The 27,702-nt window shown below is 48.5% G+C and overlaps 1 protein-coding gene across 9 annotated transcripts in view; it reads right to left on the bottom strand.

The window, feature by feature from the left end:
• Positions 1 to 25,319, bottom strand: part of IL18R1 (interleukin 18 receptor 1) — a 30,646-nt gene extending 5,327 nt beyond the window's left edge. For 2 of the 9 annotated variants that reach the window (XM_036355423.1, XM_036355429.1), the window contains exons 1-9: positions 25,021 to 25,314; positions 20,723 to 20,809; positions 19,369 to 19,606; positions 16,068 to 16,233; positions 13,762 to 13,912; positions 9,098 to 9,160; positions 6,648 to 6,768; positions 4,228 to 4,367; positions 987 to 1,145 (exon numbers count right to left, since the gene is read on the bottom strand). In XM_036355423.1, coding sequence (XP_036211316.1) covers positions 987 to 1,145; positions 4,228 to 4,367; positions 6,648 to 6,768; positions 9,098 to 9,160; positions 13,762 to 13,912; positions 16,068 to 16,233; positions 19,369 to 19,606; positions 20,723 to 20,780 — 1,096 coding nt within the window. In that variant the 5' untranslated portion in view covers positions 20,781 to 20,809; positions 25,021 to 25,314. Of the gene's footprint in view, positions 1 to 986; positions 1,146 to 1,322; positions 1,458 to 2,057; positions 4,136 to 4,227; positions 4,368 to 6,647; positions 6,769 to 9,097; positions 9,161 to 9,791; positions 9,947 to 13,761; positions 13,913 to 16,067; positions 16,234 to 18,596; positions 18,952 to 19,368; positions 19,607 to 20,722; positions 20,810 to 20,938; positions 21,252 to 24,476; positions 24,623 to 24,717; positions 24,922 to 25,020 lie in introns of those variants that run through there. The other 7 variants (XM_036355425.1, XR_004975117.1, XM_036355427.1 and 4 more) reach the window with 7 other exon arrangements.
• Between the last annotated feature and the right edge of the window lie 2,383 nt (positions 25,320 to 27,702).

Here is a 27,702-nt window from a genome sequence, read left to right as displayed (position 1 = left end):
CTATATTATAATTTATTTTTCAACCCAAGGAATGAAAGTTTTGGTGGCTGTAATAACCGAGAAATAACGTGAAGTGCCCAAGCTAAGTAATTTGAAAGCTGATAATTTTGTTCTGCATAAATGAAACCAACATGTGAATGGATATTTGGGACTACAAAGAGTCAGAACATGCTTCTTAGACAAACTCTGTGTGGCAAGTGACCATGTTTTAACTCAAGTTTAGTTTTTGTTGTTGTTGATTGGTTTCTTTCATTTCCAACTATTCATAAACCAGTAACTGAACACAGTCTTGGATGGTGCAGCAATATTAAACTGCTGTGTGTAAAAGTCTTAATTTTTGCACTCATTTCTTCATTTTTACTTTTTCATGACTTCTCTCTGTCCATGGACCACACTCTTAGCAGAGCTGCTGTGGAGACATCTCTGTCTCCAGGCACTGCCACCCAGCTAAGAAGTGTGAGTTCTCCGTGCTCAGCAACATGAATTTAAAAAAGTATCTGTGCAGCTCTGCTAGGAGTGTGGTCCATGGACAGAGAGAAGTCATGAAAAAGTAAAAATGAAGAAATGAGTGCAAAAATTAAGACTTTTACATATAAATATAGCCAATGGACACAGACACCATTATCCAATTCAAATCAACGTAAATGATCTTTATTGAGTGACTGCTCTGCATAAGGTGCCTAGATGGTGTGCAAACAATGACGCTGAGTCCCTAGAGCAAGCATCTCAAAGGGCTCTTAGGAGGACACGCATACGCACATACAGGAAACAGTTAGAGGGCAATCTTGGGCAACATCTAAGTACAAAAGAAGGTGGCACAGACAATTTGCATAATAATGATACATTCAGAGCAATTTTCCCTCTGGAAACCCCTGCCACACATTAAGTCACCAGCGTAATGTAAATAAGATGAAGTTAATGTTTCTTTATCAGGTTTCCTAATAAAACCATAGGATAAGAAACCCCAGCATCCCGGTATTGGTTACCTGTTAATGTTTCATCTCTTCCTGTGAAATGTCTATAGAATAGAGCCAAGTCAATTCTATAAATAACGCCCGCAATCACTAGGCACAGGATTCCCCCTGAGATCACGAGAGCTGTGACCATCCCCCTCGTGAAGACATGGCCTGGGATGTCGCCACGACCTGGAAAGGAGAGAACGGGAGTGATCAGTCACGGGCGTGGTGACGCTGCTCCCCACCGTCACTCCGGGATGTCAGCGTTCACCATGAATACTAACCAGCTGCCTGCCCAGCGCGGCCCACCGAGCTGCTCCACATCCCTGCCTTTCGTTTGGAGCGGTGATTTTTCTGCTCCCATTTTTAACAAATTAAAATGTGTGCAAGGTATTCAGAGACCTGAACTGAAAGCATGTAATGTCGTCTATCCCTGTCGGTGGAAGGCGGGCCTCTCGGGGTCTAAGATGCTGGGTGGAACACACAAATCTCTGGCCGCGGCTGTGAACACAGATGGAGGCGAGAGTTCTGGGAGAGCAAACACTAGCTAGACGATCTGGGCTGTCACCGGTTTTGTGTCCTAGGAAGTGTCACCGGTGCCCTTAACACTTAGTTCCTTAAGCTGCAATCGAAGCTAAGGACACCACTCACGGGGCTGCCCCTGAGGGGCAGGTGCGGTGAGACCTTGCACCTCAGGAGCTGAGACCACATGCATCTGGCACACAGCCCTGCGGATGTTAGTGCACTTTCTATAAAAACCCCCTTTGGGGAAAAGTACATTTCTTAGATTGATTCAGCTCATGCTCAATATGAAAAATGCGAAATAGTACAAAAGAGTAAAAACTATAAAACAATTTTTAACAACCATCCCGCAATGTGGTGATGGGCATGCTAACATGCTAGTATATTTTGTTTTAGATTTTTATTTTCCCTAAAAATATTGACTTAATTGGGGTCACAGGGTAATCACTCTTTCTTGTATTACACTATATTATGAGCAGTTCGCAAGGTCTTTACAGTTATAATTCATAATATGCCAGTATTTAGATTGATTGCAGTGCTTATAAATATACCGATGCGCCAATGAACAGATGCACAAACCTTTATGCTTGTGCTTGATGATTCTGCTAGAGCAGGTTCTGAACGCTGAGGATTTCCAGATCGAAGAGCAGAAATGCATAAAGCTCTTGACATCTTGGCACAAATGTTAGGGATGATCTTTCCAGTAAAATTGACTACTAGGATGTAAGTAAGCGGCCACATTTGCTAACTAAGTGAACTCCGAATAAAGCCAGTCCCTGAGGATCCTGGTCTGTGAAAGGCCTGCCTGTCTGTGACTGTGCCACGTGCACATGCGCGCACACACGTTCACACGGGCGCACTCCCTCGGGGTGACAGTGCAGGGGAGGCCCTGTGCTGGCTGACATCTGCAAGCAGAGCAGCAGGAGAATGGCCGGGCGGAACCCTCTGTGGCAGGGACAGGACATCCAGCACTGATAAGGGGGGAGGAGCTGGTGACGATCATCACAAACCCAGGCATGCGATGAGCACGCAGAAGCAATGCCGGAAACCCTCCCTGCACATGCCCGTGGGCCACGGCATGTGTGCCCCGTGAGGCGGACGGGCATCGTGACGATCCTACAGAAGGCAAGGGCCCGAGCTCAGCTATTAGTCTCACAGCCCGTGGGGTCTCACAGCCCATCAGGGTCTCACAGCCCACCGGGGTCTCACAGCCCATCAGGGTCTCACAGCCTGTGGGGTCTCACAGCATGTGGGGTCTCACAGGCCATCAGGGTCTCACAGCCCGTGGGGGTCTCACAGCCCGTGTGGTCTCACAGCCCGTGGGGTCTCACAGCCCGTGGGGTCTCACAGCCCATTAGGGTCTCACAGCCTGTGGGGTCTCACAGCCCATGGGGTCTCACAGCCCGTGGGGTCTCACAGCCCATCAGGGTCTCACAGCCCATCAGGGTCTCACAGCCCGTGGGGTCTCACAGCCCGTGGGGTCTCACAGCCCCCCGGGGTCTCACAGCCCATCGGGGTCTCACAGCCCGTGGGGTCTCACAGCCCGTGGGGTCTCACAGCCCATCAGGGTCTCACAGCCCTTGGGGTCTCACAGCCTGTGGGGTCTCACAGCCCGTGGGGTCTCACAGCCCATCAGGGTCTCACAGCCCGTGGGGTCTCACAGCCCGTGGGGTCTCACAGCCCGTGGGGTCTCACAGCCCATCAGGGTCTCACAGCCCGTGGGGTCTCACAGCCCGTGGGGTCTCACAGCCCGTGGGGTCTAGCTTTGCTGTCTACTTGTGTAACGTGTTGTACACAGGGTGAGCGGTGGTCAGAGCCTAGCACAGCCTGTGTGAATGAGCATGAAGAGCGTCAGCCATCCTTGTGAATACGTGGGTGGACTGAGGGCCTTGAAGAGGTGCTCCAGGTGAGTCGCGGATGGGAACCAGGACCCCACACGTGGGGGGGAGGGGGGGCTTTAGGTCTTAGCTTCTGTGCCCCTCACTCCTTCAGTTTCTCACCAAAGCAAGACACAGCATACACCTCTCTCTCTCTCTCTCTCTCTCTCTCTCTCTCTCTCTCTCTCTCCCCCCCCCCCCCCGCCTCACTCTCTCTCAGATCCCAGCCTTTCCCTGCATATGGGGTGGTGGCCAGCCTGGGAGCGAGTGTGAGTGAGTAGTCACTGGAGCACAGCTGTCCACTGGGCACAGCTGTTGCTGGGAAGCTGCAGCAGGAGGCTCTGGGTGGGCTACTAGTGGAAGACGGAGGCAGCTCTGGAAAAACTCGAAGGGTCCTCTGACCAGGGCCGTCCATTGTCCACTTGCCAAGTTCAGGGTCTGGCCCGAGGCAGGGAGGCCTCCGCTGGCTGTTATGGAGGAATGAATACTCCCAGGGCCCTGCCCACCCAGCTGCAGAAGGCTGCACCCCCTCCAGTGCCGCTGGCTGCAACCCATGCTGAGCTGCGCTTCCCTCCCCCCCGTCCCCCTCGCCCCGTGTCCTGCGGGGACTGGACTCTCTCCTCATGGCCCACCTGCCTCCCTGCTCCGGGCCCCTGGCTTCTACATAGGATTGGCACTGAGGGCAAAAGCATAACTTGTGTGCGTCCTGCTCTGCTTGGCATTGGGTCCGGAGTTCCGGCGCGGCTGACCCCACTGTGCACATCTCGCGGGCCCCGCTCTCTGCATACTCAGTGAGAAAGGGGTGGTCTTTGAGGAGTCCCTCAGCAAAAGTTCAAAATTCCCAGACTTCCAAAACCAATATTTTCTCAAACCTTTTGTCAATAAGATGAAGCGTTTGGTGTCTGGGCCTTTGTCGCTGGACACAGTGCAATTATATGAAAAGTTTAGATTTTTCTTATTAATATTCTCAATTCTCAATATTCTTGAAGCGTGCCATTTGCCTTCTGAAGTCCTGTAAGGGAGGAAAGGAAGTTAGCAGAAGCTTCCTTCACTGCAGGGCATTACTGACGAGGGTGGGGCGCAGGCACCAAGCTCCCAGGCAGCAGCCCTGCTGACCCAGCGCATTCCCTGGGGGTAGGGGGGTTGGGGGGGTGGGGGATGTGTGTGGGAGGAGTATGTGTGTGGGGGTGGGGGGTGGGGTGGAGCGCCTGCCCCCAGGGGCCTCCGGCTCTTCAGGAAGCCAGGGTCCAAAAGAGCCAGCTCCACAGCCATCTGGGGATGGTGAGCAGCTACCTGAATTAAAACGCGTGGCAGGGGATGGTGCTAAATTAAAAATACAGGAAGATATTCCTTCTCTTAAATCTGTTTCCTATTTCTCCTCTCCTAACTGCTCAGTGTTCCTTGTACAGTGAGGCCACTAATAGCTGTGGCCAGACTGCAAGGTGCCAGCACAGACCACTCACGTCAGCATTGACCGTGCAATGCTGAAGGTCCCTTGTATTTTGTTCAGCATTTAACACAACACTATTCCCAGGCACCACCCTGGGAAGATGAGGACAAAGTAGGCTGCTCAGCAAATGTCCTCTCTCTCTTCCTAGGGACTCACGTCCGCACTGGGTGCAGGGGAAGCGCCCCCATACCCCCCACCCCACGTGGCTGGAGCAGGCGGGCAGGCAGCAGCACTCCCAGCCACTCCCAGTGTGGCCACCCAGCCGTCCCTCACAGCAGGTGTCCCCGCCACCTGGGTCTGGACCCGCTGTGGCCCCAGCATGTGGAGCGGAGTCACCAGCACAGAATGCCCACTCTGACACACTGAACAACCTGAAGTGGGGTCTGCAGGCCACGGAGAGGCCAAAACCATGACCTACGAAGCTCGTACACTGACAGTGAAAGAGACCTCCTCACTTCTTGGCTGGAGTCAGCTTCACTTTTAATAGCCTGCCAAGTGCCTGCTGCTCTCCAAGGATTACCGATGGGCACTGGGGATGGGCCCTGGGGGAACCCGGCTCCGTGGCCCAGGCTGAGGAGCGCAGTTGCCGGAGCAGCAGCCACTGAGCCAGCGCTCCCGGCGCGCAGCCTGCGAACCCCAGACAGGCTGTGGCTCCGGCAGCTGAGCTGTGGGCATCGTAGGGTCACTGCTGGCCAGCACCGAGGGCATCTGTGCACCAGGAATGACCACAGTGACCCAGTCTCTCATAAACGCGGGAATGACCACACACTCAGCTTGCTTTGTTTTCCGAAGTCTGGCCGTTCCTTAAGGAAGGAATATAGGTGATTCAGGGATCAATACATGTCACTTGGAACGTTTTGCACCCACAGTGCCTCCTAATATTTATATCTCATCACTGTCCTGTCTGCTTCTTCTTCCCGTTCTTACTGTGTTTCCAATTTCTGTGAATGGACTCTGACAAGAAAATAATTAGTATGTTCAATGTGGATCCAGGTGATGGTGGTTTACATTCGTGTTTGCTGAGACAATCTCTGGAACCTTCCCTACTTGGTGCCACCCTCACTGCTCTGTTCACTGCTTTAAGGAGGCGACCCCTGCAAGGGGCGTTCTGGTAGAAGCGACAACCGTCCCCAAAGGGCCGGAACCGGCGGCTATGTTGGCGTATCTCTTGCCCGTAAAGTAATTCCCAGCACACACATCACTGCGTGTGCATGGCCATCGCCTTCTTTGTGATGCTCGGGATTTCTCAAGTTTCTCATAATGGATAATTTTCAACCATCAGACAAAAGGAAGGCCTGCGTGTAAGGACAGGCTGGAGGCCGGCCTGCGGGCCTGGACGCAGAGCCGCTGTGCATGCAGACCTGCTGCTCGCATGGGGGCACGGGGACACGCAGGGCACACCCGCTGTTCACACCCACTGTTCACAGGGCCCACGTTAACTTACACATGTCGCAGGCTCCGGACTGGCCTTTACTCGGGCACATTCGTAAAAATAAAGCACCTAACAGAATTTTCAAAATCTGAACACCTGTGGGCTCGGTTGCCACGCCTTTATAAGAGGCGCAGGTGCAGCCTCTACCCCGTCAGAGCCTGGCGGACTAGGGCTGCCTTTGCGAGGCGATGCTAAAAGGCCTCCTTGACTTTCTCTCTTCAGTTTAGGTCTCAGCAATGAGTTTTTGAACAATCCACCAGCACAGAGTGTGGGAATTATAATACATAAATTATAACTTATGCCAGACGTTCCAGTGGCTCTTCAGGAGTCTGGAGTCTTTAAATCAGGCCTACACGATACAGGAACACTGACATATACGATGCTGTCTATCGCACATCACGTCTGCATACCTGATCTTTATTTCCTCCCCTTCATGCTCATTTGGGTCCTGCCCATCTTTTCTATGGAAGCTCCAATAGATGTAATCCTTTTCATTCAGCCAAGCAGAGCAGTTGAGCTGCACATCTGTTCCTAGGAGAAGTTGACAAAGTTCTGACGTTATTTTATTTTTTTTGTTTTTCATATGTTCTTTATTGATTTGAGAGAGAGGAAGGAAGAGAGAGAGAGAGATCAATGTGAGAGAGCAATATTTATCAGTTGCCTCCCATAAGCACCCTGCCCGGGGCTGGGGATCGAACCTGCAACCGGTAATGGAACCCGTGACCCTTCCATGTGTGGGCTCGTGCTCTGGCCACTGAGCAACACTGGACAGGGTCCAAGTTCTGATTTTAGAGACTCGGATTTCCCAGTTTTAACTTAGGATAATCAATATATGCTAATAGATATATAATGCTAATATAGTGCTACTTCCAGAAAGAAAACAGACATGCTTTGTTTTAAATATGAAAAAGTATACAAAGCATAGACATTAGGTATCAGTTATAACTCATCACCAAAATATGAATTGGCTTCTCTTCAAAGTTATGTTAAATAAATGATTAAAACATAAGTGGCCCTATGTTTCCCACCCCTGCCATAAGATAACCTCAACACATGCACAGCACAGCCCTGGCCGGATGGCTCCATTGGTTGGAGCATCATCCCATGCACTGAAAGGTTGTGTGTTCGATTCCTGGTTGGGGCATGTACAGAAGGCAACTGATCAATGTTTCTCTTTCATATCAATGTTCCCCTCTCTCCCTCTCTTCTTCCCCCTCTCTCTAAAAGTCAATAAGCATATCCTCGGGCAAGGATTAAAAAATTATATACATAAAGCCAAAATTAACATAACTAAAGGATATATAGAAAAATTGGCTCTCATAGAGACATTAACATCTCTCTCAGCAATAGTTAAAGAAAGCACACAAAAGATTAATAAGAATATAAATGACTTCCAACTTCACTTACTTGACATTAACAGAATGGTAAAACCAAAACTTGCAGATGCACATTTATTTCAAATGCACTTGAACATTCATCAAAATACACTATATTCTGCCCAGCTGGTGCGGCTCAGTGATTGAATGTCAAGCTATAAACCAGGAGGTCACAGTTCAATTCTGGTCGGGGCACATGCCTGGGTTTGTGGGCTCAATCCCCAGTAGAGGGTATGCTGGAGGCAGCCATCAATGATTCTCTCTCATCACTGATTTTTTTTTTCTCTCTCTCTCCCTCTCCCGTTCTCTCTGAAATCAATTTTAAAAATATTTAAAAATACACTATATTCTGGTCCTTAAGTAGGTTACTACTAGTTTCAAAAGATTGAAATAATATGGTATATAATCTTGGATCATAATAGAACTAAATTGGACATCAATTACAGAAAAATAAGTACAAAATTGTCCAAATATTTGGACAGTAAAAAACACAAATAATCCATAGATGAAAGAAGAAATCGTAAGAGAAAGCTTTTAAAATGTTTTGAAGGAACAGCAATGAAAATCTGGTATGGAACAAGCAGTTAAAGGCATGATAAGGGAATTTAGAGCTGAAATTGCACACAGTGCAAGAGAAAGTAACCTGAAATAACTCCCTAACTCTCCATGCGGACAAACGAAAAAAGAGGTGCAAATAAAGCTTAAAATAAGGAGAAAAATAATAGACAAGTTCAAAAAAGTAGTAAAAAAAAGAAAGCAGGAAAACCACAAATATAAATGGCCAAGTATCCAAGCAACATAGACTGTGTGTGTGGTAAACAGCCAGGACCAGCTGCGGCCAGAGACGTGGGCTGCAGAAGAAGCCAGCAGCCCGGAACCGCCTGCGCCACTGTCCACTGGCTTCCCCGGGACAAACACTTAACCTTTCAGAGCTTCAGTCCTTTCTTCCTGAAATGGAAAGACTCTCAGAGTTGCTGGAGAACTTAACTCATTAAGGTATTTCAATCACCTCACAGAAAACTTGGTTTACATTGTAAATATCTTCCTTCCTTCCTTTCTTTTCTTTTGGAGGGAGATGTTGATTCCTCCAAGCCTTCTCTAGACAATTTCTGATGTGCAGTCAATTCAGGGTTCAAATTCATTAATCAAATATGCTAATCATACGAGTCTGAATAATGTCTCTGAGCATTCTTACGGAGTTTTCATACTTAAAAACGACCATAGAGACTATTAGAAAAAAGCCACAAACATGGTGGCTAAAGCCCTCATTTGCAAACCACAGGCTTTCCCAGGCTGTTCATTTTAATCAGCTAATAATGGCAACACTCAAGCCATGACAGGCTTTGCTGCTTTCGTAATGTTCTTCCATAGATACGCAATGTGTTATGCACATAGCATCGATCAGTAACACATCAGGTTTAGCCTTGGAAGACTCCACTTGCCCCATTCATAAATGCAGAGTAGATAAGTACGTGAAAATATACCTAATTCCACTTCAACATGTTCAATCTTTGGTCCAAGGATAGCTGGAATTATAGTACTGCGATCTAAAAGTGAAAAAAAGAAAAGTGTTAGTGCTGCTGCCGCGCTCTCTACCGCCAACGATGGTTATCACCTGCGTCTTCCACGCAGCGCAGACTCTCAGTCATCGACCGCGGACTTCCATTTCAGTCATGTTCGCATGACATGATGGGCAGTGACCGCGGCCTGTCTCTTCACTTCCTTAGACTCCAGAGCTCACTGGGCTGGAGGCAGCACACAGGCTTTAGCTTTCCCTCAAGTCAGGTCCTGGCCTCTGCCGCTGCGCTCAGTGCAGAAGGAAGCAGCTCATTGGGGAGATGGAGCTGCAGGCAGAGAGGCCAGGCCACTGCTCCGCCTCCCCCTCCCCCTGCCCAGGGGCCTCCTCCATTTGGGGCCAGGTCCACTGGGAGAGAGGGGGCAGCAGGCACTCCCTCAGCCTCGTGCGTGCCCCGTGCCTCGCCCAGGGCCCCAGCCCTGTTAGGGTGCCTCCCCCAGGCTCAGCTCTACTTCTCCCCCTCAGTGACCTCTGCCCCCACCCCCCAGGTGCTCCCGTCTAGCTATCCTCAGGAAGGACACCGGCAGCCTGATAAGCATGCCTGGGACAACCTGAAGCCGCCAGTCACTGCAGAGCCCTGAGAGCCACTGTCACATGCTGACCGGCTACAGGGTCAAGTCCTTGCTGCTCCTGTGACAGCACTGCCTGCCTCGCCAGGCTGGACCCTGGTGCCCATCTGGTGTTTGGGGGCATTTACACCAAGTCAGGGCAGCGTTCCCGGGCCTCCAGGCGCCCAATGCTGTGGAGGCTCCCGCAGCATGGCCCTCACAGGGCAGGGCAGGGCGGAGGTGGAGAAGGGGTGGAGCAGTATGTGGGCAGGAACTGGAGAGTGAAACTAGGGCAGGAAAACCCCAGCAGGTCTGGCTCCTCTGAGATTCGGGCTCGCTGGGCAGGTCTGGAATCTCCGTGGGCACAGGGAGCCGAATGGCTCCAAAGAACTGCCGCCCGGGCTGGGAGTGTGAGGAGCAGGAGTCCACGCAAGGACACAGGGCGGGCAGCTCTGGGCTGTGGGAAAACGCTACGGATTCTCTTCCTCTGGACCAGTCTCTAACACATGAAGTGAGTGACTGGGAACCAGAGCAGCACTGGGTTAGTGGGACTGGTGTCAAGTGAAGAGAGAGGCCCTCTTTAAGGTGCAGAAGGAAGAAAGCAGCCTGGGACTTGCCCTGGAAGCTTAGTCTGACTGTAATCAAAATGGCAAGGTTGCCAGCAGGAGGGCACATCACCGCTCAACCAGGCAGCGGACAAAAACAGATGCCGGGTGGGAGTCGAGAGAACTGATTCAAGACAACTGTGCTCAGCACGTGGTCGCTGAGAGATCTACAGAGTAACCGGGTGCAGTGCAATCACGGCATCACATAGACCAGGTCGGAGCTCAGCCTCCCAGTGTCCTCAGTGGAGGTCAAGACACCTCCCAGCTGTTCAGCTCTAAGCTCTGCTTTTTAGAAGAATGATGGCACACCTCACCGATCCAAAGGAAAATGGCCAGGATGGATAAGAGTCTAGACTTGTGAAATGAGGCTCAATAATTCACCCAGCAGACACGTACTGAGCACCTACTGTGCACCAAGTACCAGGCGTCAGTGTGGGAGATGCAAGATGAGGAAGAGAACTCAGTTCGATCCCTTCTTTCCAAGACCTTCTCAGGGACAGACATGTGACCCCAACTCTGGCAGCAACCTGAAATATGAACAAGAGGCCACAGGGACACAGAGGCGGGGAGGCATTGAGCCCTGAGAGACACAGCGGCAGCCCCCAAGAGACACAATCAATGCCAAGGGTAGTTCAGGCAGGAGAGCAGCATGTGCAGTGGTGGGTGGGGAGTGGGACGCCGGAGGTGGTAATGACAACAGCGCTTTCCCTGTGCTTGGCACCATTCTCACTGCCTCACTCCCATCCATCCGTCCTCAGAGCAGCCCAGAGGGAGGAACCCGCACCACCCTGTTGACTATGAGGCATCTGAGGCACAAACTACTAATTTCATTCACCAAGGCCACAGCTCACAGGGCTGCAGGGAGGAGTCCGTGAGATGACTCCATTAAAGCATCCGGTACAGTGTCTGGCCGGCAGTAAGTGCTGTTTGACCATGAATATCCTTAATCCTCCCAGGGCAGAATAAGAGGGGAGCTGGTGGGTGAGACACGGGATGTGTGGGTGAGAGTGTTGGTGGTGGAAATGTCAAAGTACCAGAGATGTATATGAGATTAAAGAATATATATGGGAAAGCAAAACTGAAGGATTTAGGGGACACATAGAGAATTTAAGATACCCGAGTTTCAGAGTTTAGTTATGGGATTCCCAGTTACAGGGTGTGGCAGGCAGAATAATGCCCCTCCAAAGGGCTGTTCACACCCTACTCCCCAGATCCTGTGAATATTAGACCTCACACGGCAAAGTGACCTGCAATGTGACTAAATTGAGGAATTTCACCTGAGGACAGTGTCCTGGGTCCTCCAGGTGAGTCCGGTGTTATTACAGGGGCCTCATAACAAAGAAGTGTGTCAGGAAAGGAAGTGTGATAGTTGGGAGCAAAGGTTAGGGGGAGATTTGAAGATGGTCCATTTTTGGCTTTGAAGATGGAGGAGGCAGGAGGTGAGGGCACAGGTGGGCGATGGAGGAGGTAAGGGCACAGGTGGGAGATGGAGGAGGCAGGAGGTGAGGGCACAGGTGGGAGATGGAGGAGGCAGGAGGTGAGGCACAGGTGGGCGATGGAGGAGGCAGGAGGTGAGGGCACAGGTGGGAGATGGAGGAGGCAGGAGGTGAGGCACAGGTGGGAGATGGAGGAGGCAGGAGGTGAGGGCACAGGTGGGAGATGCAGAGGTGAGGGCACAGGTGGGAGATGGAGGAGGCAGGAGGTGAGGGCACAGGTGGGAGATGGAGGAGGTGAGGGCACAGGTGGGAGATGGAGGAGGCAGGAGGTGAGGCACAGGTGGGCGATGGAGGAGGCAGGAGGTGAGGGCACAGGTGGGAGATGCAGAGGTGAGGGCACAGGTAGGAGATGGAGGAGGTGAGGACACAGGTGGGAGATGGAGGAGGTGAGGGCACAGGTGGGAGATGGAGGAGGCAGAAGGTGAGGGCACAGGTGCTTTTATAAACTGGAAAACGCAAGGAAACCTACTTCTCCCAGGACCTCCAGCAGGAACGCAGTCCTGCTCAGACCTTGATTTTATCCCAGTCAAACCATGTCAGACTCCTGACCTTCAGAACCATTAGGTAAGTAATTTCTGTTGTTAGAGGACAGTGAGCGTGTGGCAGTTTAGCGGTAAGCAATGTAGGGAGTCCCGCTATGTCAGTGGATAGTTAACAGGACGAGGAAAATGTGGCCGGAGCCCCGCAGCTCCGGGTGGAGTGAGCCCTGGCTGCTGAGCAGGCGTCACAGGAGTCTTCAGACGCGGGAAGAGCGTCGGGGAAACACGTTAGGGGCCAGAGCATCTGTGTCACTGAGGAGAGGCTTCGGGAGGCATGTTGGACTCAGGGGGGAAAATGACTCTCAACAACCAAAGAGTAAAACCTGGGCCTCTGTGACCTGGAGATGTCCATGTCATTCCCCAGATACAACTGGATGAGCCGACCTGGGCCACGGGGAGGATAGCTCCCCTGGGAAAGGTTCAGTGACGTTACCTCTGAGCCCTCCATCCCTCAAAACCCAGGCCTTAGTTTTTCCACTATATACAATCCGGGTCCGTGGTAAAGCAGAAGTGCCCCTCCCGCCCCAGGCCTGGCTCCTGGCGTCCTCTCCTCAAGCTCCTGGCCCACACGCCTCCTGCCGCTCGTCGCCAGCACCTGGACAGGACACAGTCCCCTTCGCCTGTCCACTCTGCACTCCCTCCACCTCCCAGGTGACTCCAGGCCCATGAGCAGGTGACCCTGAGCAATGCAGGTCTGAACTGCATGGAAAAGTCACTTATATGCAGACCTTTTCACTGAATACAGCAAATGTATTTCCTCTTCCTTAAGATTTCCTTAATAACATTTTCCTCTAGCTTAATTAAGTGTAAGAACACAGAACATAATGCACATAACAAACAAAATATGTGTGATAAGTAAGGCTTCTCACCAAGACCTGTTAGTAGTTGAGTTTTGGGAAAACCAAAGGTTCTACCCAGGTTTTTGACTGTCGGGCGGATCGGCACCCTTCACCCCTGCGCGTAGCTCTGTGTGGCTCATCACCTCTCCTGACAGCAATCGGTTTCTTGAGGAGAGTATGTTACTCACTTCATTTCCTATTTCCCTGCCCCCGCCCCCTCCCAGTACTCAGATGTTACTAAATCCAGCATCCTCAATAAATATTTGTTAAGGGAAAACATATGCTTAACAATAAAAGACCCCACAATTTATTCAAATAATAAGGGAGCTGACTCAGGGAGGGTTGCCTTTATGAACTTTAACTACCACCCCCAGAATCTCAGACACAGTGAGCAAAGCCCTGGGGCTGGGGGCCTTCTATTTGAATGAGTGGTGTGGCCCCAACGCCCACTAGGTTGCTTCTGGATTCCTGTACTGCTTTAGAAGAAAAAATATTTTATTTTGCTAAGATACACTTGTTTCTCCCCAATCTAAAATTTCTCTTACCTTCAACTATTGTTATATTGTAGGTGCTGGTGACATTAAATAGTTTTCCATTGTGATGAAGGAAAAACATGCAGGTGTAATATCCCTGGTCTTTAAACTCTGCATTCTTCTTTAAAGATGGGTTTTTATTGTTCTCTATCTTTTCACAGTTCTGTTTTTAAAAAGCAAGTTAAAATATTTTAGGTAAAAGCAACGTTATATTATAAGAATTCAAAATTTTACCTAATTCTATTTCATGACAGGGGGAGGGGCATGGGAGCGAGTGACTCTGAGGACTGAGCACCTAGCAGGGACCCCTTTGATGTCCTGTGCCAGGAGACAGTGGCCTGATTAGAAATGCATGGAGAATATTCAAGTCCAAGGACGGACACACACACACACACACACACACACACACACACACACACACGCACACACCTCTGCATCGCACACTTCCATCTGTGGCAGAGGGATTAACAACAAGAACGCCGCCTTTGCAGTCCTCTTCCTCATAGGTAGGTTACGAAGCGATCTCAGAACCAGATGGGAAAACAGGAACTAAACTGCTAATTCCGACTGTGTGCCCGTCCCCGCACGCTCCTCTCTCAAAGCGGCCAAGCTGGTGGCACCTGGCAGAGGGCTCAGTGTGGGCTTGGGCGGCACCCCCATGGCCTCACTGCAGGGATTGCTTCTATAGACACCGAATGTTTAAACTCAGGCTGATTTACCCCAGCCATGTTGAACAATCAGACTCCTCATTTTTCCAATCAGTTGTTTACTGATTCAGCGTCCTCGCTCCCCTCCCTCAAGTAGGTCAGGATCTGTAAACAGGCTGTGAACTGAGCCTGAGGTCAGCGTCCAGCTAAGAGCACCCTCCAGCTCCACCCTCTAAGTGCACTGTCTGCGTGTGGGGCTTGCTTAGGCCCGCACGCCGAGCCTCACGTGTCATGGGCTGCAAACATCTGCACGTTTGACAGGAAATGGCTCCGACATTTAGAAAACACTTTGCATAAGAGCTGCCCTTGAAAAACACAAGTAAACAGTGTTCACGCAAAAGGAACAAACAGACGTTCCTAGGAAATCGGTTTCATCTTTCCCAAGGTCCTCTGTTCAGACCACCTCTCTCAGCTCTGCTACGCAACCGCGGCCTTCAGGCTTGTGCTTCTACAGAAATGATATAATTTGCGTTGTGTGTGTGCATGCATGTTATTTATGTATGTGTGCATGTTGTATTTGCATACATGTGAGTGTACAAATGCATGTGTATATGTAATATACATGTGAGTGTATACAAATCTTTGTATATAATAATCTCTATAGTATTGTCTAAAAGAGCTCTTATAACTTAACAGGTAAAAGGTACACTAACTGAAGAAAATAGAAAGAAAGTAGACAATCCACAAAAGAAATAATACAAAGATGCAATTACTACACAAATTTAATTTGTTATTAAGAAGAGTGGGGGGCTACTCAGAGCTGCAGAAGGCTGGCATGTCAGGGTTTAAAAGTCCCTGAGCAGCCCATCAGGGTGGTGGTCTGGCCCCTGGCGCGGAGTTTGATGTGTGTCAAAAGGCACACACCTGCTCTTAGCCTCTGATCCAAAAACTCCACGGTTTTTGGTCAGAGGATAAAGTTATATAGACACTCGGAGACTTATAGGAATAATATTTGTTTTAGTCTTAGTAATAATAGTGCAAAGTAGAAACTAGCAAATGTCCATAACAGGGGATTAGTCAGGTACAAGGACATGCATATGGAATCTCATGTTGGAAGAATGTTTAAAGATATGGAAGAATAATCATAATATATTTTTTAGTGAATAAAGAAAAAATACAAGCCATTAAAAATACCACTTTTAAAAGAAGATGTTTACACAGGAAAATATGTCTCTGGCTTATGGGATTATGAGTTATTTCTGCTACTTTCCTATTCATTTCTCTACTTTTCAATTTTATAAAATGAAATTATATAATCAGAAAAATGTGTATATAATAGAATTTAAAATTTTAAGTATATGTGGCAGAGGAAAATAAAAATCTTTAAACTAATATTTCTAAAATATAATTTATTGAAAAAGAAGACAAACTAGTAAAGGTCAAGAGAGAGGAAGCCTTGTCATTTACTGAACCTTAGTCTCAGGCAGGAGCGGTGCCCCTGCCTCATGTGTAGGCGCTCATCACAGCAGCCCTGGGGCCCCCTCACCCTGGGGCCTGTGGTCACACAGCTCACATGTCCTGAGAACAGCGTGCTCCACAGCCACCAGACCCTCCTTTTGGAGTTTTGTCTTTCCTACCAAGCCTGAAGTTAGAACATGTTGAATGCGTTACCTTATACAGTGCCGTTCTGTGGACCAGGTCTTGATAGTAACTATGGCTACAGTCCACCTGCAAAGCCTTTCCAACTTCCACAGTTTTACTAGTTACTTGTCTTTCAGTAAAACAGCTGTGTTTACTTCTTCTGATGACATTCATTTTCCAATCATGAGTATCATTTCTATGAAATAAAGGTTTAAAGATATTTTATAATTAGTACAGGGACTTTGCAAATACCATCATTGAGTAATCAATGCAACAACATTTTTTTCCCTATTTTTGTATAAAGAGACTCATTTACTGTTGCCCAAACTCTTCTCTGCCTCTTTCAGGTTCAGCGTAGCAGGAAATTTAACTGTCATGGGATGGGGGTAGACGGTGGGGAAAAGATAAACCTGAGCAGGCCCTAAAGCACACACACGTGTGCACACACATGCACATGCACACACACGTGCACACACACAGACGCACACACACAAAGCCCACTGCAGACCAGAAATGTTTAAAACATCAAAGATTTTGGCGATAAACAAGTTCAGAAATTCTTAACCCAAGGCAGGAGGGCGGCGCTGGCCTCACGGGGCCGGAGCGTGCTTTCTGAACGTCTGCATTTCTCGGGCCGCTTAGCCAATGCTTTTCTCTTACTGTCAGTTGCCCTTGCGTGTCCTATTAGCACTTTTTTGCCTCACTGGGCAGAGTTTATTTGAATAGATATTGTTGTTCCTTCTGATTAGAAATTACAAATCTAAAAGAAAGAAATTTTGCAATGTTTTTAAAAGACAAAGGTTTGCAATGTAATGTTTGCTTAAACTGCGCAAGCAGTATGTACAGTCCTATACCAGACCCAGCAGGTGCCCTGTGTGTGTGAACACAGACAGTCTGCCTGAGGAGGCGCTCCCAGCTCCCCTGGCGTCTCCATGAACGGAACCACTGGCACCCCTGGGTCCAGCGGCTGCACTGACTGCTGCCTTAGGTGAGTGAGAAAGCTAACCTTCAGGGGAAGGTCAACAACTCCCGTGCCACAGGCCTGGGAGGCCATCGCCAGGATGCACCCCCATCTATTTTGGTCCTAACGGCTGGGAGGGCGCGGGGCAGGCCTTCCTCATCCTCGGGGTACAGGAGGGTCAGCGGCCATGACGCAGTGTGGAGCAGCTGCGCCTTTCCCCAGGCATGGCCGCGTGCTCCCTGCTGGGCTGGCCCTGGGCAGGCCTGTTTAAAGGATCTCTCTGGGAAGCTGATGACGCCTCCCCACGCTCTCCAGTCAGGCGGTTTCCTGCTCTGCAGCCTTGGTCGCTATCACTCAGCAAGCACCACCCCCTAACCGCTGCCCCGCGCCCAGGTGCCCAGTGCTGAAACAAGGGGCGCCCTGCGCCTCAAGGAGCTCCCAGGGGGGCGTGTAGCTGAGCCCTGTCAGGGCTGGTCATCCTGGTGCGAGAACCACCCCTGGCGACACAGAAGCCCTGGGAGAGACCAGCCCACCGCTGCTCGGCCTGCGCCTGATCTGCAGGCGCTGTTCCCTCCGCCTTCACGCCTTTACCTCTAAGATCAAGGACGCCCCTGCATCCCTCCCTTCTCAGTGGATTTCCTCCTTAAAACTTGATGTGACCCAGTGATTGTCGCTGTAGGAGTGGAGTATCCATCTCCAGAGGAATGTGATCACTAGCCATCGTCTCCTGAAAATTCCAGGGCTGCAGTTCTAAGGGGACAATCCAGGAGTAAGGTCTGCTCGGACAAGTCCCACAGGAGACCCAAGGCCTCACTCACTACAAGGCGCCCACTGCCCGTGTGCACACACATCAGTTGTACCACCTTCAGAAAGTCTGTATCTTCAAGGTTCCCACTGGCTTTCAAAGCCATTGTCAAGCCTGCTCTTTCCACCATCGCTTAGTCTCATCTCACTCACCAGCCTCCACGCCCCTCAGAGTTTGGCACCACAGCCCGTGAGCGCCTGGGCTCCGGTCGCCTGGCCTCCTGGTCCCGCACCCCTCTCTGCCATCCGACCTCTGATGATCCCACTTCCCTCCCTAATGCAGGCTGTGTTCCACCTTCCGTGTTGGGGACAGGTCATGCCCTCTGTCCCTGTCTGTCTGCGAGTGGCGCTGGGGAGGCCGGCCTCTCCGCGCGCTCTCTCTGCCCTGTTCATTTCCATGCTGCCTTCATTCCCCAGGTTCAGGAGCAGTGCTTCTCGCCCTGATGGCCAGCGTTCACTCTGGTTACTGTGAAAAGACCAGCTGTGACTCATGTCTGGAATCATCTCTCCTAAAAGGTCACATACAATTCACTGGTTAAAAAACAAGAGTTCTTGAACTTCTTTCTGACTCTGGTGCCTGCCTGTAAGTAAAAACAAACCCAATGACCTCATTTCCAGAAAACCGCAGGCGTGGCGCTAGGTTGCACTGGGACATCTCACTCTGCCTTCACCACGCGCTTGCGATCAGGACTCACTCCAGGTGCTGGTGACAGTGGCACCCTCCCCACCCCGGGCTGAGCTGTTTCCTCTAGGCCGGTCTCAGAGCTCTATAAGGTACATGCACACATAGATACCTCAGTACACACATAAGATCGCCACCGCAACTGATACCCACGCACCGCCATGTCCTCACCAGTGCCCAGCGCAGAGCATGCCTTCTCCAGGCCCTCCCCTCCCACCTCACCAAACAAAGGATCAAGAGAGCGAGCTCAGCAGTTGGCACGCTCATCCGGTTCCCTCCTTTCCTAGACACGTTCTGACTCAGGGCGTCCGCACTTGGTGCCAGGAGAAGGCTGTGCCAGGCCCTTCGGTGAGCCCCTACCCCGGCCCTCGGCAGAGCTGTGCCATCAGCTGCCATGCACACCTCCTCCACGCACTGCTGCCGCCGGCCCTCAGCAAACACCTGAGAACTAGACCAGGGTGCATCTACGCCCGTCACCCTGCAGCCTGCGCACACTGCCAGGAGCGGGCACTGCCCCTGTTCCCTCTCACAACATCCGCGCCCAGCCACGCGTTCCCGAACCAGCAGCTCTAGCCAGCAGCCCGGCTGAATCTGAGAACAAATGCCACCCAGCCTTCACTTGCTGTTGGCAAGAATACCCTAAAAGGGAACCATTCTAAGGGAATCTTTCATCGTCTTCATTTCATTAAGACCACTAGGAACATAAACACAGGGGCAACATTTAGTTTACTTTTTCAATAATGGAGCATTTATTTCTTATTGTAGGAAGAGTAGGGGAGACTAAATGCTTGGCTTGCCTGACCTTTCAGATTACAGTGCATTTGATTTGCTGAACCAAGTCCTGGAGCGCCGCGCACACACTCACAGAGAGAAAGGATACTCACCCCCTCTGGAAAACGTAAGATCCACTGTCATCCAGCTCAACTGGCCAAAACTCCAGGACATAATCGTGCAAAGTAATTCTGGGTGAACTGCTCGAGCGTAGCTCAACCTTTCCATCTGACTCACTGGCTTTGAACCATTTTGTGGTGCTTGGTTCATGCACAGGAGAAAGTGGGCAATATTTCAGAAAGAAAGGTTCTCCTTCAACGGCATTAATATGAGGACGTGAAGTACAGGTTTCTTCAAAAAATTAGCAAAATAAAAGGAAAAAATCAAACACATGACGACATAGCTAATTTCCCAACACAGAGGCATTTCCAGAACATAAGTGAGGGCAGAGCTTCCAACGGGTCCTCCCAAAGAGGAGGGCAGCGCCTGGCCCCCACCCCAGGAGGCAGGCACATGCAGAGCAATCTTGTAAAACAAGGTGTTGCGCAGGACAGCTTCCTCACACGGAAGCCACAGAAGACACAGGGTTGCCACACCTTCCCGAAAACATCTTAGTGAGGAGCCTCCATGGAGAAGACGCCAGAAACCAGGCTTCAGAGGGGCTTCTGCATGCAGCCAGTCCACTCAGCCAGCCACTGCCCGGTAGGCGCGGAGGTGGGTACAGATGCTGCATCCCACGTCCTGAGAGGTGGCCAGTTTGATTCCTGGTCAGGCACATGCCCAGGTTGCAGGCTCAATTCCCAGTAGGGGGCGTGAAGGAGGCAGCCCATAGAAGTTTCCTTCTCATGTGGATGGTTCTCTCTCCCTCTCCTTTCCTCTCTTTCTAAAAATCAATTTAAAATCTTTTTTTAAAGTCAATAAGCAGTCACTGCTAATAAAATAAAATTGGTATTCAACACCTGCCATAACGCTTCCTTGAGTTCCCTGGGCTAAGACGTGTCTTTCATATATACTAGTAGTTGCTCTGACTCGAATATTTTCCTTAACATTTGTAAGGTATTCCCATGAACATCCTGTGTTCTCTAATTATGATATGGATCTTTGCCTTCATTTTGGGAAGGAGATAACTTGTGTAAAATGTTCTAAAAGTCAGTAAGAAAGTCGTCTGTGACATTCAGTTTCAAAAAACACGAAGCAGATTTTCATCCAGACAAATGGAATTTATTTCAGGATGCAAGGTTCCACACCTGCTCTCTCTACATAAACTCGGGGCCACATTTTCCTCTTTCCAATAAACCCATATAGTTCTTTATTTGATCCCACTCCTGTGGCTTTTTAGTTTCTGTGCCAGAGACACCAAAACATTAGGCAACTATCTAAATTTAAAATCACTGGCTAATTTTAATAAATTCAGCATCTTCTATAGCTGCCTCCTAAAACCAGCAGCAAAACTTTGCTATGACTTACCTGAGGTGCCCCTAAGCATAAGCACCAAAAGCGTCAAGGGCAGTTGTCCCAGATGCATGTTTCAGGGTTCTGCTTCAAAACGTTTTCCTGGAAAACAGAGTAAGTCAGGTTCAGTTAGAACTTTCACATAAAAACGTACCTGTCTTACGAAGAAGGTTTTAAAACACCTTCTGGCACACAAAATTTTAAAAATGGATCCAGAAAATTTTCATAGACCTTCATCTAGTCACCAAGTCTTCTTGGAACTTTCAGGAAGTAGAATTAATGAAATTTTAGTGCAATGAAGTTTGGCATCCTGAAGAAAGCCCTGGTAATACAATTTTCTAATACAGAAAGCCTCGTGTGTTTTGGGCTTGGTCTGCTAAATCCTGCCCCCAAAAACAAAGTTGAGAACAACTGTATTTATGGAAAATCTGCTATTCTATGAACGCAGTCTGTGATTACTGAAATACGTTTGACATCCTGCCCCTGTAGGAATGTGTGTGTGTGTGTGTGTGTGTGTGTGTGTGTGTGTGTGCGTGTGTTCCAGTTGTTTTTTTCTCTCATCTATCTTCTTGCTTCAGAACACAAGTTGCAGAAGTTAGGAACTAAGTCTACTTTACGTAACTGTCTCCCTGAAGTCCAGCACAATGCTTAGCACATAGTAAGCACTCATCAATAGTCATTAATGAGAAATAGGTGTATGGATGTGTGAGCCTGTTTCTGCACTCATATGCCCATATGTGTTTATTTTAGGAAAATGGAGAGACAAAGTGGGAACTGCATACATTCCAGACAGAAACAGACTCAAAGAACTCAAATCTGAATTGACTTTTGCTCTTACTCTAACCCAAGTTTTGTCCTACTAATTACAAATTTAGAGGTAGAATAGGTAGGAAGGGTGCGTTGGGGCTCCTATACCAGGTCTGAGTTTTTCATAAACAATCCCATGTTTCTTTTATTTTAAAAAATGTATTTTTTATTGATTTCAGAGAGAAAGGGGGAAGGAAAGAGAGATAGAAACATCAATGATGGGAATCATTGATTTGCTGTCTCCTCCACACCCCCTACTGGGATCAAGCCCACAACCCCGGCATGTGCCCTGACTGGGAATCGAACCGTGACCTCCTGGTTCATAGGTTGATGCTCAACCACTGAGCCACACCAGCCAGCAATCCCATGTTTCTTTTATACCAGACACCTTGCTTTATTCATTGAGGAAGCGCAGCATCCTGGAAAGGGCTTGGTCTCTGGGCTTATGACAAACAGTGCAACCTTGGGCAAGTTACTTAAAAGTCTGAGTCTGTTTGCTCATTCCAAAATGGAGATGGTAAGAATGCCTGTCTCCAAAATTACTGAGCAATCAAAGAGCTAATGTTTACGAAGACTTCCTGGGTTGGGTGCATGAAGCCTCTCAGCCCAAAGTAATTCTCTCACCAGCTACAACTCGCCTCGCACACTAAACAACACAAAACTAAAACACACACCACCACCACCACCACCACCACCACCCGCTAATGCCCAAATCCTGGATAAAATGTAATGGCTAAGCTGCCAAACCATTTACATCAATCTTTATGAATAAATCACCAAGCATTTGATGTCATTTCCAAGAGGTAATAATCAATAATGTAAAGACAAAAGGGATAAGGATGTATGGAAAGTACCAACTGTTCATAATGAAATTAGAATATTTCTATGGCTTGAAATAAGCCCCTCCCCACACACACGCACATGTTTTGGCATTATCTATTCTCTTATCTAGGGTAGAATGAAAAGTGCTGTTTCCTCTGGTTAAGGTTGACACTGACTGTGAAGAGCACTGCTGTTTTCTTGGTTTGTGGTTTTTTAAATTTTCAAGGTCTACTAAGAGATGAAGTTATTATGAGATAACTCATCATTCTGATGACTTCACTCAGTTTCGATTTGAAACATGTTAAGATTCCAGTATATAAATTAGTTGGTATTTGCCCTGCTCTATGTCTGTGTATATATAAAATTACTAATGTACTCATTGCAGATTTAAAAGATTAAGATATTAAATTATAAAATTTAACTTCTAAAAGAAAAGTTATTCTGAAAAATATCATAGATAAAAGTTATAAAATATATGTAAGAGGATATAAGTATTAAATTTCTTGCATGTGGAAATTCTGGAGATTTTTTTAGTGCTATGTTTGATATTGATATTATTTATTGCCTTTACATAATTTTAAAATTTCTTCCTTCTTTTCTTTCTTTTTAAAAATGTTTCTAATTTCTAAAGTAATATATGCCAATAAAAGGACATGTATAAAATGAAGATTGAAAAGCAGAAAATAATATCAACATGTCTAATACTGTATTTAGCATGTTTTCTTGTACTTTATATATTTTCAAATAATTAAGATGACCTTTAAATAATTTCCTATCTTGCATTTTCCTGCGTGGCAGAAATCTTTGTCAACACCGTTTTAATTGTCACACCATAGTCTTTCATATGGATGAGTTATGCTTTACAGCATGTGTTTTATGACAAAATGGCCCATAGCCATGTTCCCATGTAAGGCAGCTGGACCAGGTTCTGAAGCATGGCCTGTGCTGCCAGACGGGCTGGATTTACGCCCTCGCTCTCCTCATTTGTAGCTGAATGGTGCCGAACAAGTTACCCTCTCAGTTCTTCATTTATCTAGCCATGGAAGGGAACAGCAATACCACTGCCTAGGGCTGGTGAGAAGGTTACATAAATTGCTATTACAAAATATCTGGTGAATAATAAATATCACTTACAGGTTAGCTATTATTATGTATCTATAGTTCTTACTTTCTTGGTGTCACTGTATGGCAGTACAAAGAATACATTTTAAACATGGTAAATGCATACAGCATTCCAGAAATGCAGTAATAATTCATTATTTGCCTACCACACCCAAGTAAGCACTGAACATTCTCATCTTCAATTAGGTACTCAAATTAGTACAAAGTATCTCATGTTTTTTATATGCATTTCTATTGGTATAAAGAAAGCAAAATATTAGTCATGCCTTTTGTAGCTAGTTTTCTATGTTTATGAGCTGTCTTTTTATGCCTTTTGTCCATTTTTAGATGTTTAGTGTTTTCTACAACCTGTTGTTCGGTTTACCTTTTAATGCCGCTTTCGATGCTTTAATATCTGGGAGCGTTTATAGTTGTGCAGCCCACCTGTCCTGCCTTTGCTTTGTGATTTTTCCATTGCTACCTAACCACTTAGAGCATTCCTTTCCCGTCAGGGGTCAAATATGTATGTGCCTGTATTTTCTTTATTTGGTATGCAGATGGGGTCACTTCACTTATTTTTCCCAAGTAGCTACTCAGGACTTCTGTCTGGGCTTCGCAGTCCCGTCGTCCCTTCCAGCGGCCGCCGGGCTGCGCAGCCTCCCCACACCCATGCGCAGCCAGCTGGGCACTCTGCTCCCTGGGCCTCCCTCCCCCTCCCCCCTCGCCTGTTTTTTTATTTATAGCACTGTTCACTAACTGACATATCATCATTTTATGTCTGCTCGCTTATTTGTTTGCTGAATTAATGAAGGCATTGAATTAATGAAGGCAGAATATAGCTTTGGGGAGTCTACCCATAGCTGAGCATCTGACCCATGGTTGCAGCTGCCTGTGAAGTGCTTCTTAACCCTGACACCTTGAAACGTGTGTTTTACGTGAGATCTAGCGCCCTCACTCTCACTCAGAGTGAGAAAAAAATATGCCTGGGCTCCACATGCATGTCCATTACTACCCTGTGCTCCCCGCCTCCACCACTTACCATTCATGCGTGTGTGAGTGTGTGCGTACACACATACACATATACTTATATCCGAGTCTTCACATGTCATGTATAGAGTTACATATACTATGATGCATATTATGTAACAGCATTGTTCTCGAGGTTAAAGCATTCCCACTTTTTTTCTGAAAAGTGAAAACAGCTAAAGTAGGTGAGAGTTTCCGTTCATTAAGCGCTCATTTGTGTCCGCCCCGTGAAAACATGCAGGTGGTTCTCTTACCCGCTCTCCCACAGGCCGAATGCAGGAGGCGCTGCCCAAGGCACAGAGCGGGGCGCGGCTTACCCCAGGGCATCAGCTACAGACCCAGGTCCGCGTCCGGATTCCCCCTTCCCTTCCATCTCCGGTCCGGGAGGAGACCTCCCGCAGGCTGCACCCCGGTTATCAGAAAGGCCAGGGCTGGCAGCCGCCGCAGAGGGACACGCTTCCCCTGATCCCTTCTTAAACGGAATTTTGTTTTCAGAAAACCTGCCCAGCAGGGACGGAGGGCGCTGGAGAGGGCACAGCCGCGGGCGCGGTCCTTACCTCCAGGAGCTGGAGGCGGCGGGGCAGCGTCCCCCTCCACCCGGGCAGGGGCAGGGCTCAGGCGGCAGGTGGGAGCGCGGCTGCCCCAGCTCCAGAAGCAAGGAGCAGGGCAGAGGAGCCCCGAGTGTGGGGAAAGGGGAGAGGCAACTGGAGAGTCCAACAGAGAGAAGGGACAGAAAATTGGAAGAAAGAAAAGCCGCCGCTGAGTGGGCGGGCGGAGGCCCGGGCGGGGTGGGGGCGCTGGCGGGCGGCGGCGCTGCTCCGGGTCGGCGCTGGCCGGTGCCGGCGGGGATCTCCTGGGCGGCGACAGGTGGCGGGTCCCTGGAGCTCTGGGCCGTGGGTGGAGCCGAGTGGCTGTGGGGCTGGGAGACGCCGAGGCAGCTGTTGCGCACCCTCCGGCCGCAGGGCTGTGAGCACCTAGATGAGGGAGCCACCTGTGCCCAGCCCCGGGGTGCGGGCATCTGCACCTGCACCGATGGAGGGGCAGGGAGCGGGCTGGGGCAGGGTCCTGAGGTGAGCCAAAGGTCAGAGGAGGTCCCTGTCCAGAGCCCACGTTCCCTGCTTAGCCTGGCGGGGGGCGGGGGGCGGGGGGCGGGGGGCGGGGGGCTTGCAGTTGGGAAGCCATGGAGAGGCCCGCGTGTGGAACTGAGGTGAAACTGCTTAGAGGTCAGGCTGAAGGAGAGCTGCATGGTGGCACTGAGGGGCATGTTTCAGACTGGTCTGCGGTTGAATCTCTCAAGCAAAAATGAAGAATGAAACCCTGGCTTACAGGGAAAGGATTTAATGAGACTGATTTTCATTTTTTTTTTTATACAGTTACTAGAGGCCCGTTATACGAATTCGTGCTCGGGTGGGGTCCCTCAGCCTGGCCCAGACCCCATAGGACCCAACTGGGGCTGTCGGGAGTGAGGGACTGTGGGAAGTTAGCCGGCTGTGGGAGGTTGTCTATGGGAGCCCACCGACCACCAGGGGGCAGCTCCTGCATTAAGCGTCTGCCCCCTGGTGGTCAGTGCGCATCATAGTGTTTGGTCGATCGGTCATAATGATCACTTAGGCTTTTATATATATATATATATAGATTAGAGGCCTGGTATACAAAATTCATGCACTGGGGAGAGGGGTCCACTTAGCCCAATCTGCGCCCTCTCCCAGTCCAGGAGCCCTTGGGGTATGTCCGACTGATGGCTTAGGGGAGCGGGCCTAAGTCATCAGTTGGACATTCTCAGTTGCCACAAGTTGGGAGAGGCTCCCACCATGGCAGCTATGCTAGTCAGCTGTGAGCCTGGCTTCTGGCTGAGCGGCATTCCCGGCTGTGGGAGCTCATTGACCACCAGGGGGCAGCTCCTGCATTGAACGGGATCTGGTCAAAACCGGCTGTCCGACATCCCCCAAAGGGTCCTAGATTGTGAGAGGGCACAGGCCAGGCCAAGGGACCCCCCGGTGCATGATCGGGGCTGGGGAGGGACGCAGGAGGTTGGCCAGCCGGGAGGGCTCCAGGGCATGTCTGGCCTGACTCACTCAGTACTAATCTGACAGACCCCAGTAGCAAGCTAACTTACTGGTCCAAGCGTCTGCCCCCCCTGGTGGTCAGTGCACATCATAGCGAGCTGTTGAGCAGCCTTAGCATATCATTAACATATTACGCTTTGATTGGTTGAACGGATGACCGGACACTTAGCTTATTAGGATAATATATAGGATAATATCATATGATAAATATAACATATAGTGCCAATACAATATTATATATAATAAATATAATAAAAGGAAAATCATATGATTAACTTGATAAATACAATTTAAAGAGTCTGACAAAAGTCAACACCCTTTCTTGATTACTAATGCTCAGAAAACTGCAACCAGGAGGGAACATCTGTAAGAAACCTAGAGGCAGTTTTATAGTTAATAGGGAAACGCTTTGCTTTTGCTAAGATGAGGAACAATATAAAGACAGCTCTCAACTAGGACAATCGATTTGTATCAAATAAAATAATGAAAATAGGAGGTCTAAAGAAGGAAGGAAAAAACTACTCTTTTTGACAGAGAGCATATTTTTATTAAATCACCCTTTGAAATCTACAAAAATCTACTGGAAATAATAAATGAGTTTAACAAGATCATGGGATACAATGTCAACACACAAAAATCAATTGTAATTCTACACAGTCCTAATGGAAATTTGGAAAATAAAATTTGTTAGAAATATGATTTGCAATAGCATAAAATCAAATACCAAAGTATAAATTCTTTGAAAAATGTACAAGATATCTACTACAAAATCTACAAAACACTGTTAAATAAACAAAGGGATATACTATGTTTATGGATTGGAAGACTCATTGATTGATATCTATTCTCCACAAACTATAGAGTTTATAGTCTATATATTTTTAGACTCAATAGGTTATAGAGTTCATGTATTTCATGCAATCCCAATCCAAGTTTCATTAGGGATTTTCAAATAATTTGAGAAACTATTTCTAAAATTAATGTAAAAACACAAACAATCTAGAATAGTCAGAACAATCTTAAGAAAAGAAAACAAAGTGACTTGAAGTTTTACAATAAAGCAATAGAAATCTTTCCGTGTGAGGATTCCTATTTCCATTTATATGTTCTTTTGCATGAGCATATAAATGGAAAATAATAGACTAGAATAATAAATCCACACATATGTAGTCC

Source organism: Myotis myotis, unplaced genomic scaffold, assembly GCF_014108235.1.
Source record: "Myotis myotis isolate mMyoMyo1 unplaced genomic scaffold, mMyoMyo1.p scaffold_m19_p_22, whole genome shotgun sequence".
NCBI classification, from domain to species: domain Eukaryota; kingdom Metazoa; phylum Chordata; class Mammalia; order Chiroptera; family Vespertilionidae; genus Myotis; species Myotis myotis.
Note: the sequence above shows the minus strand (reverse complement) of the source record. Positions and strands in the feature narration are given on the sequence as shown.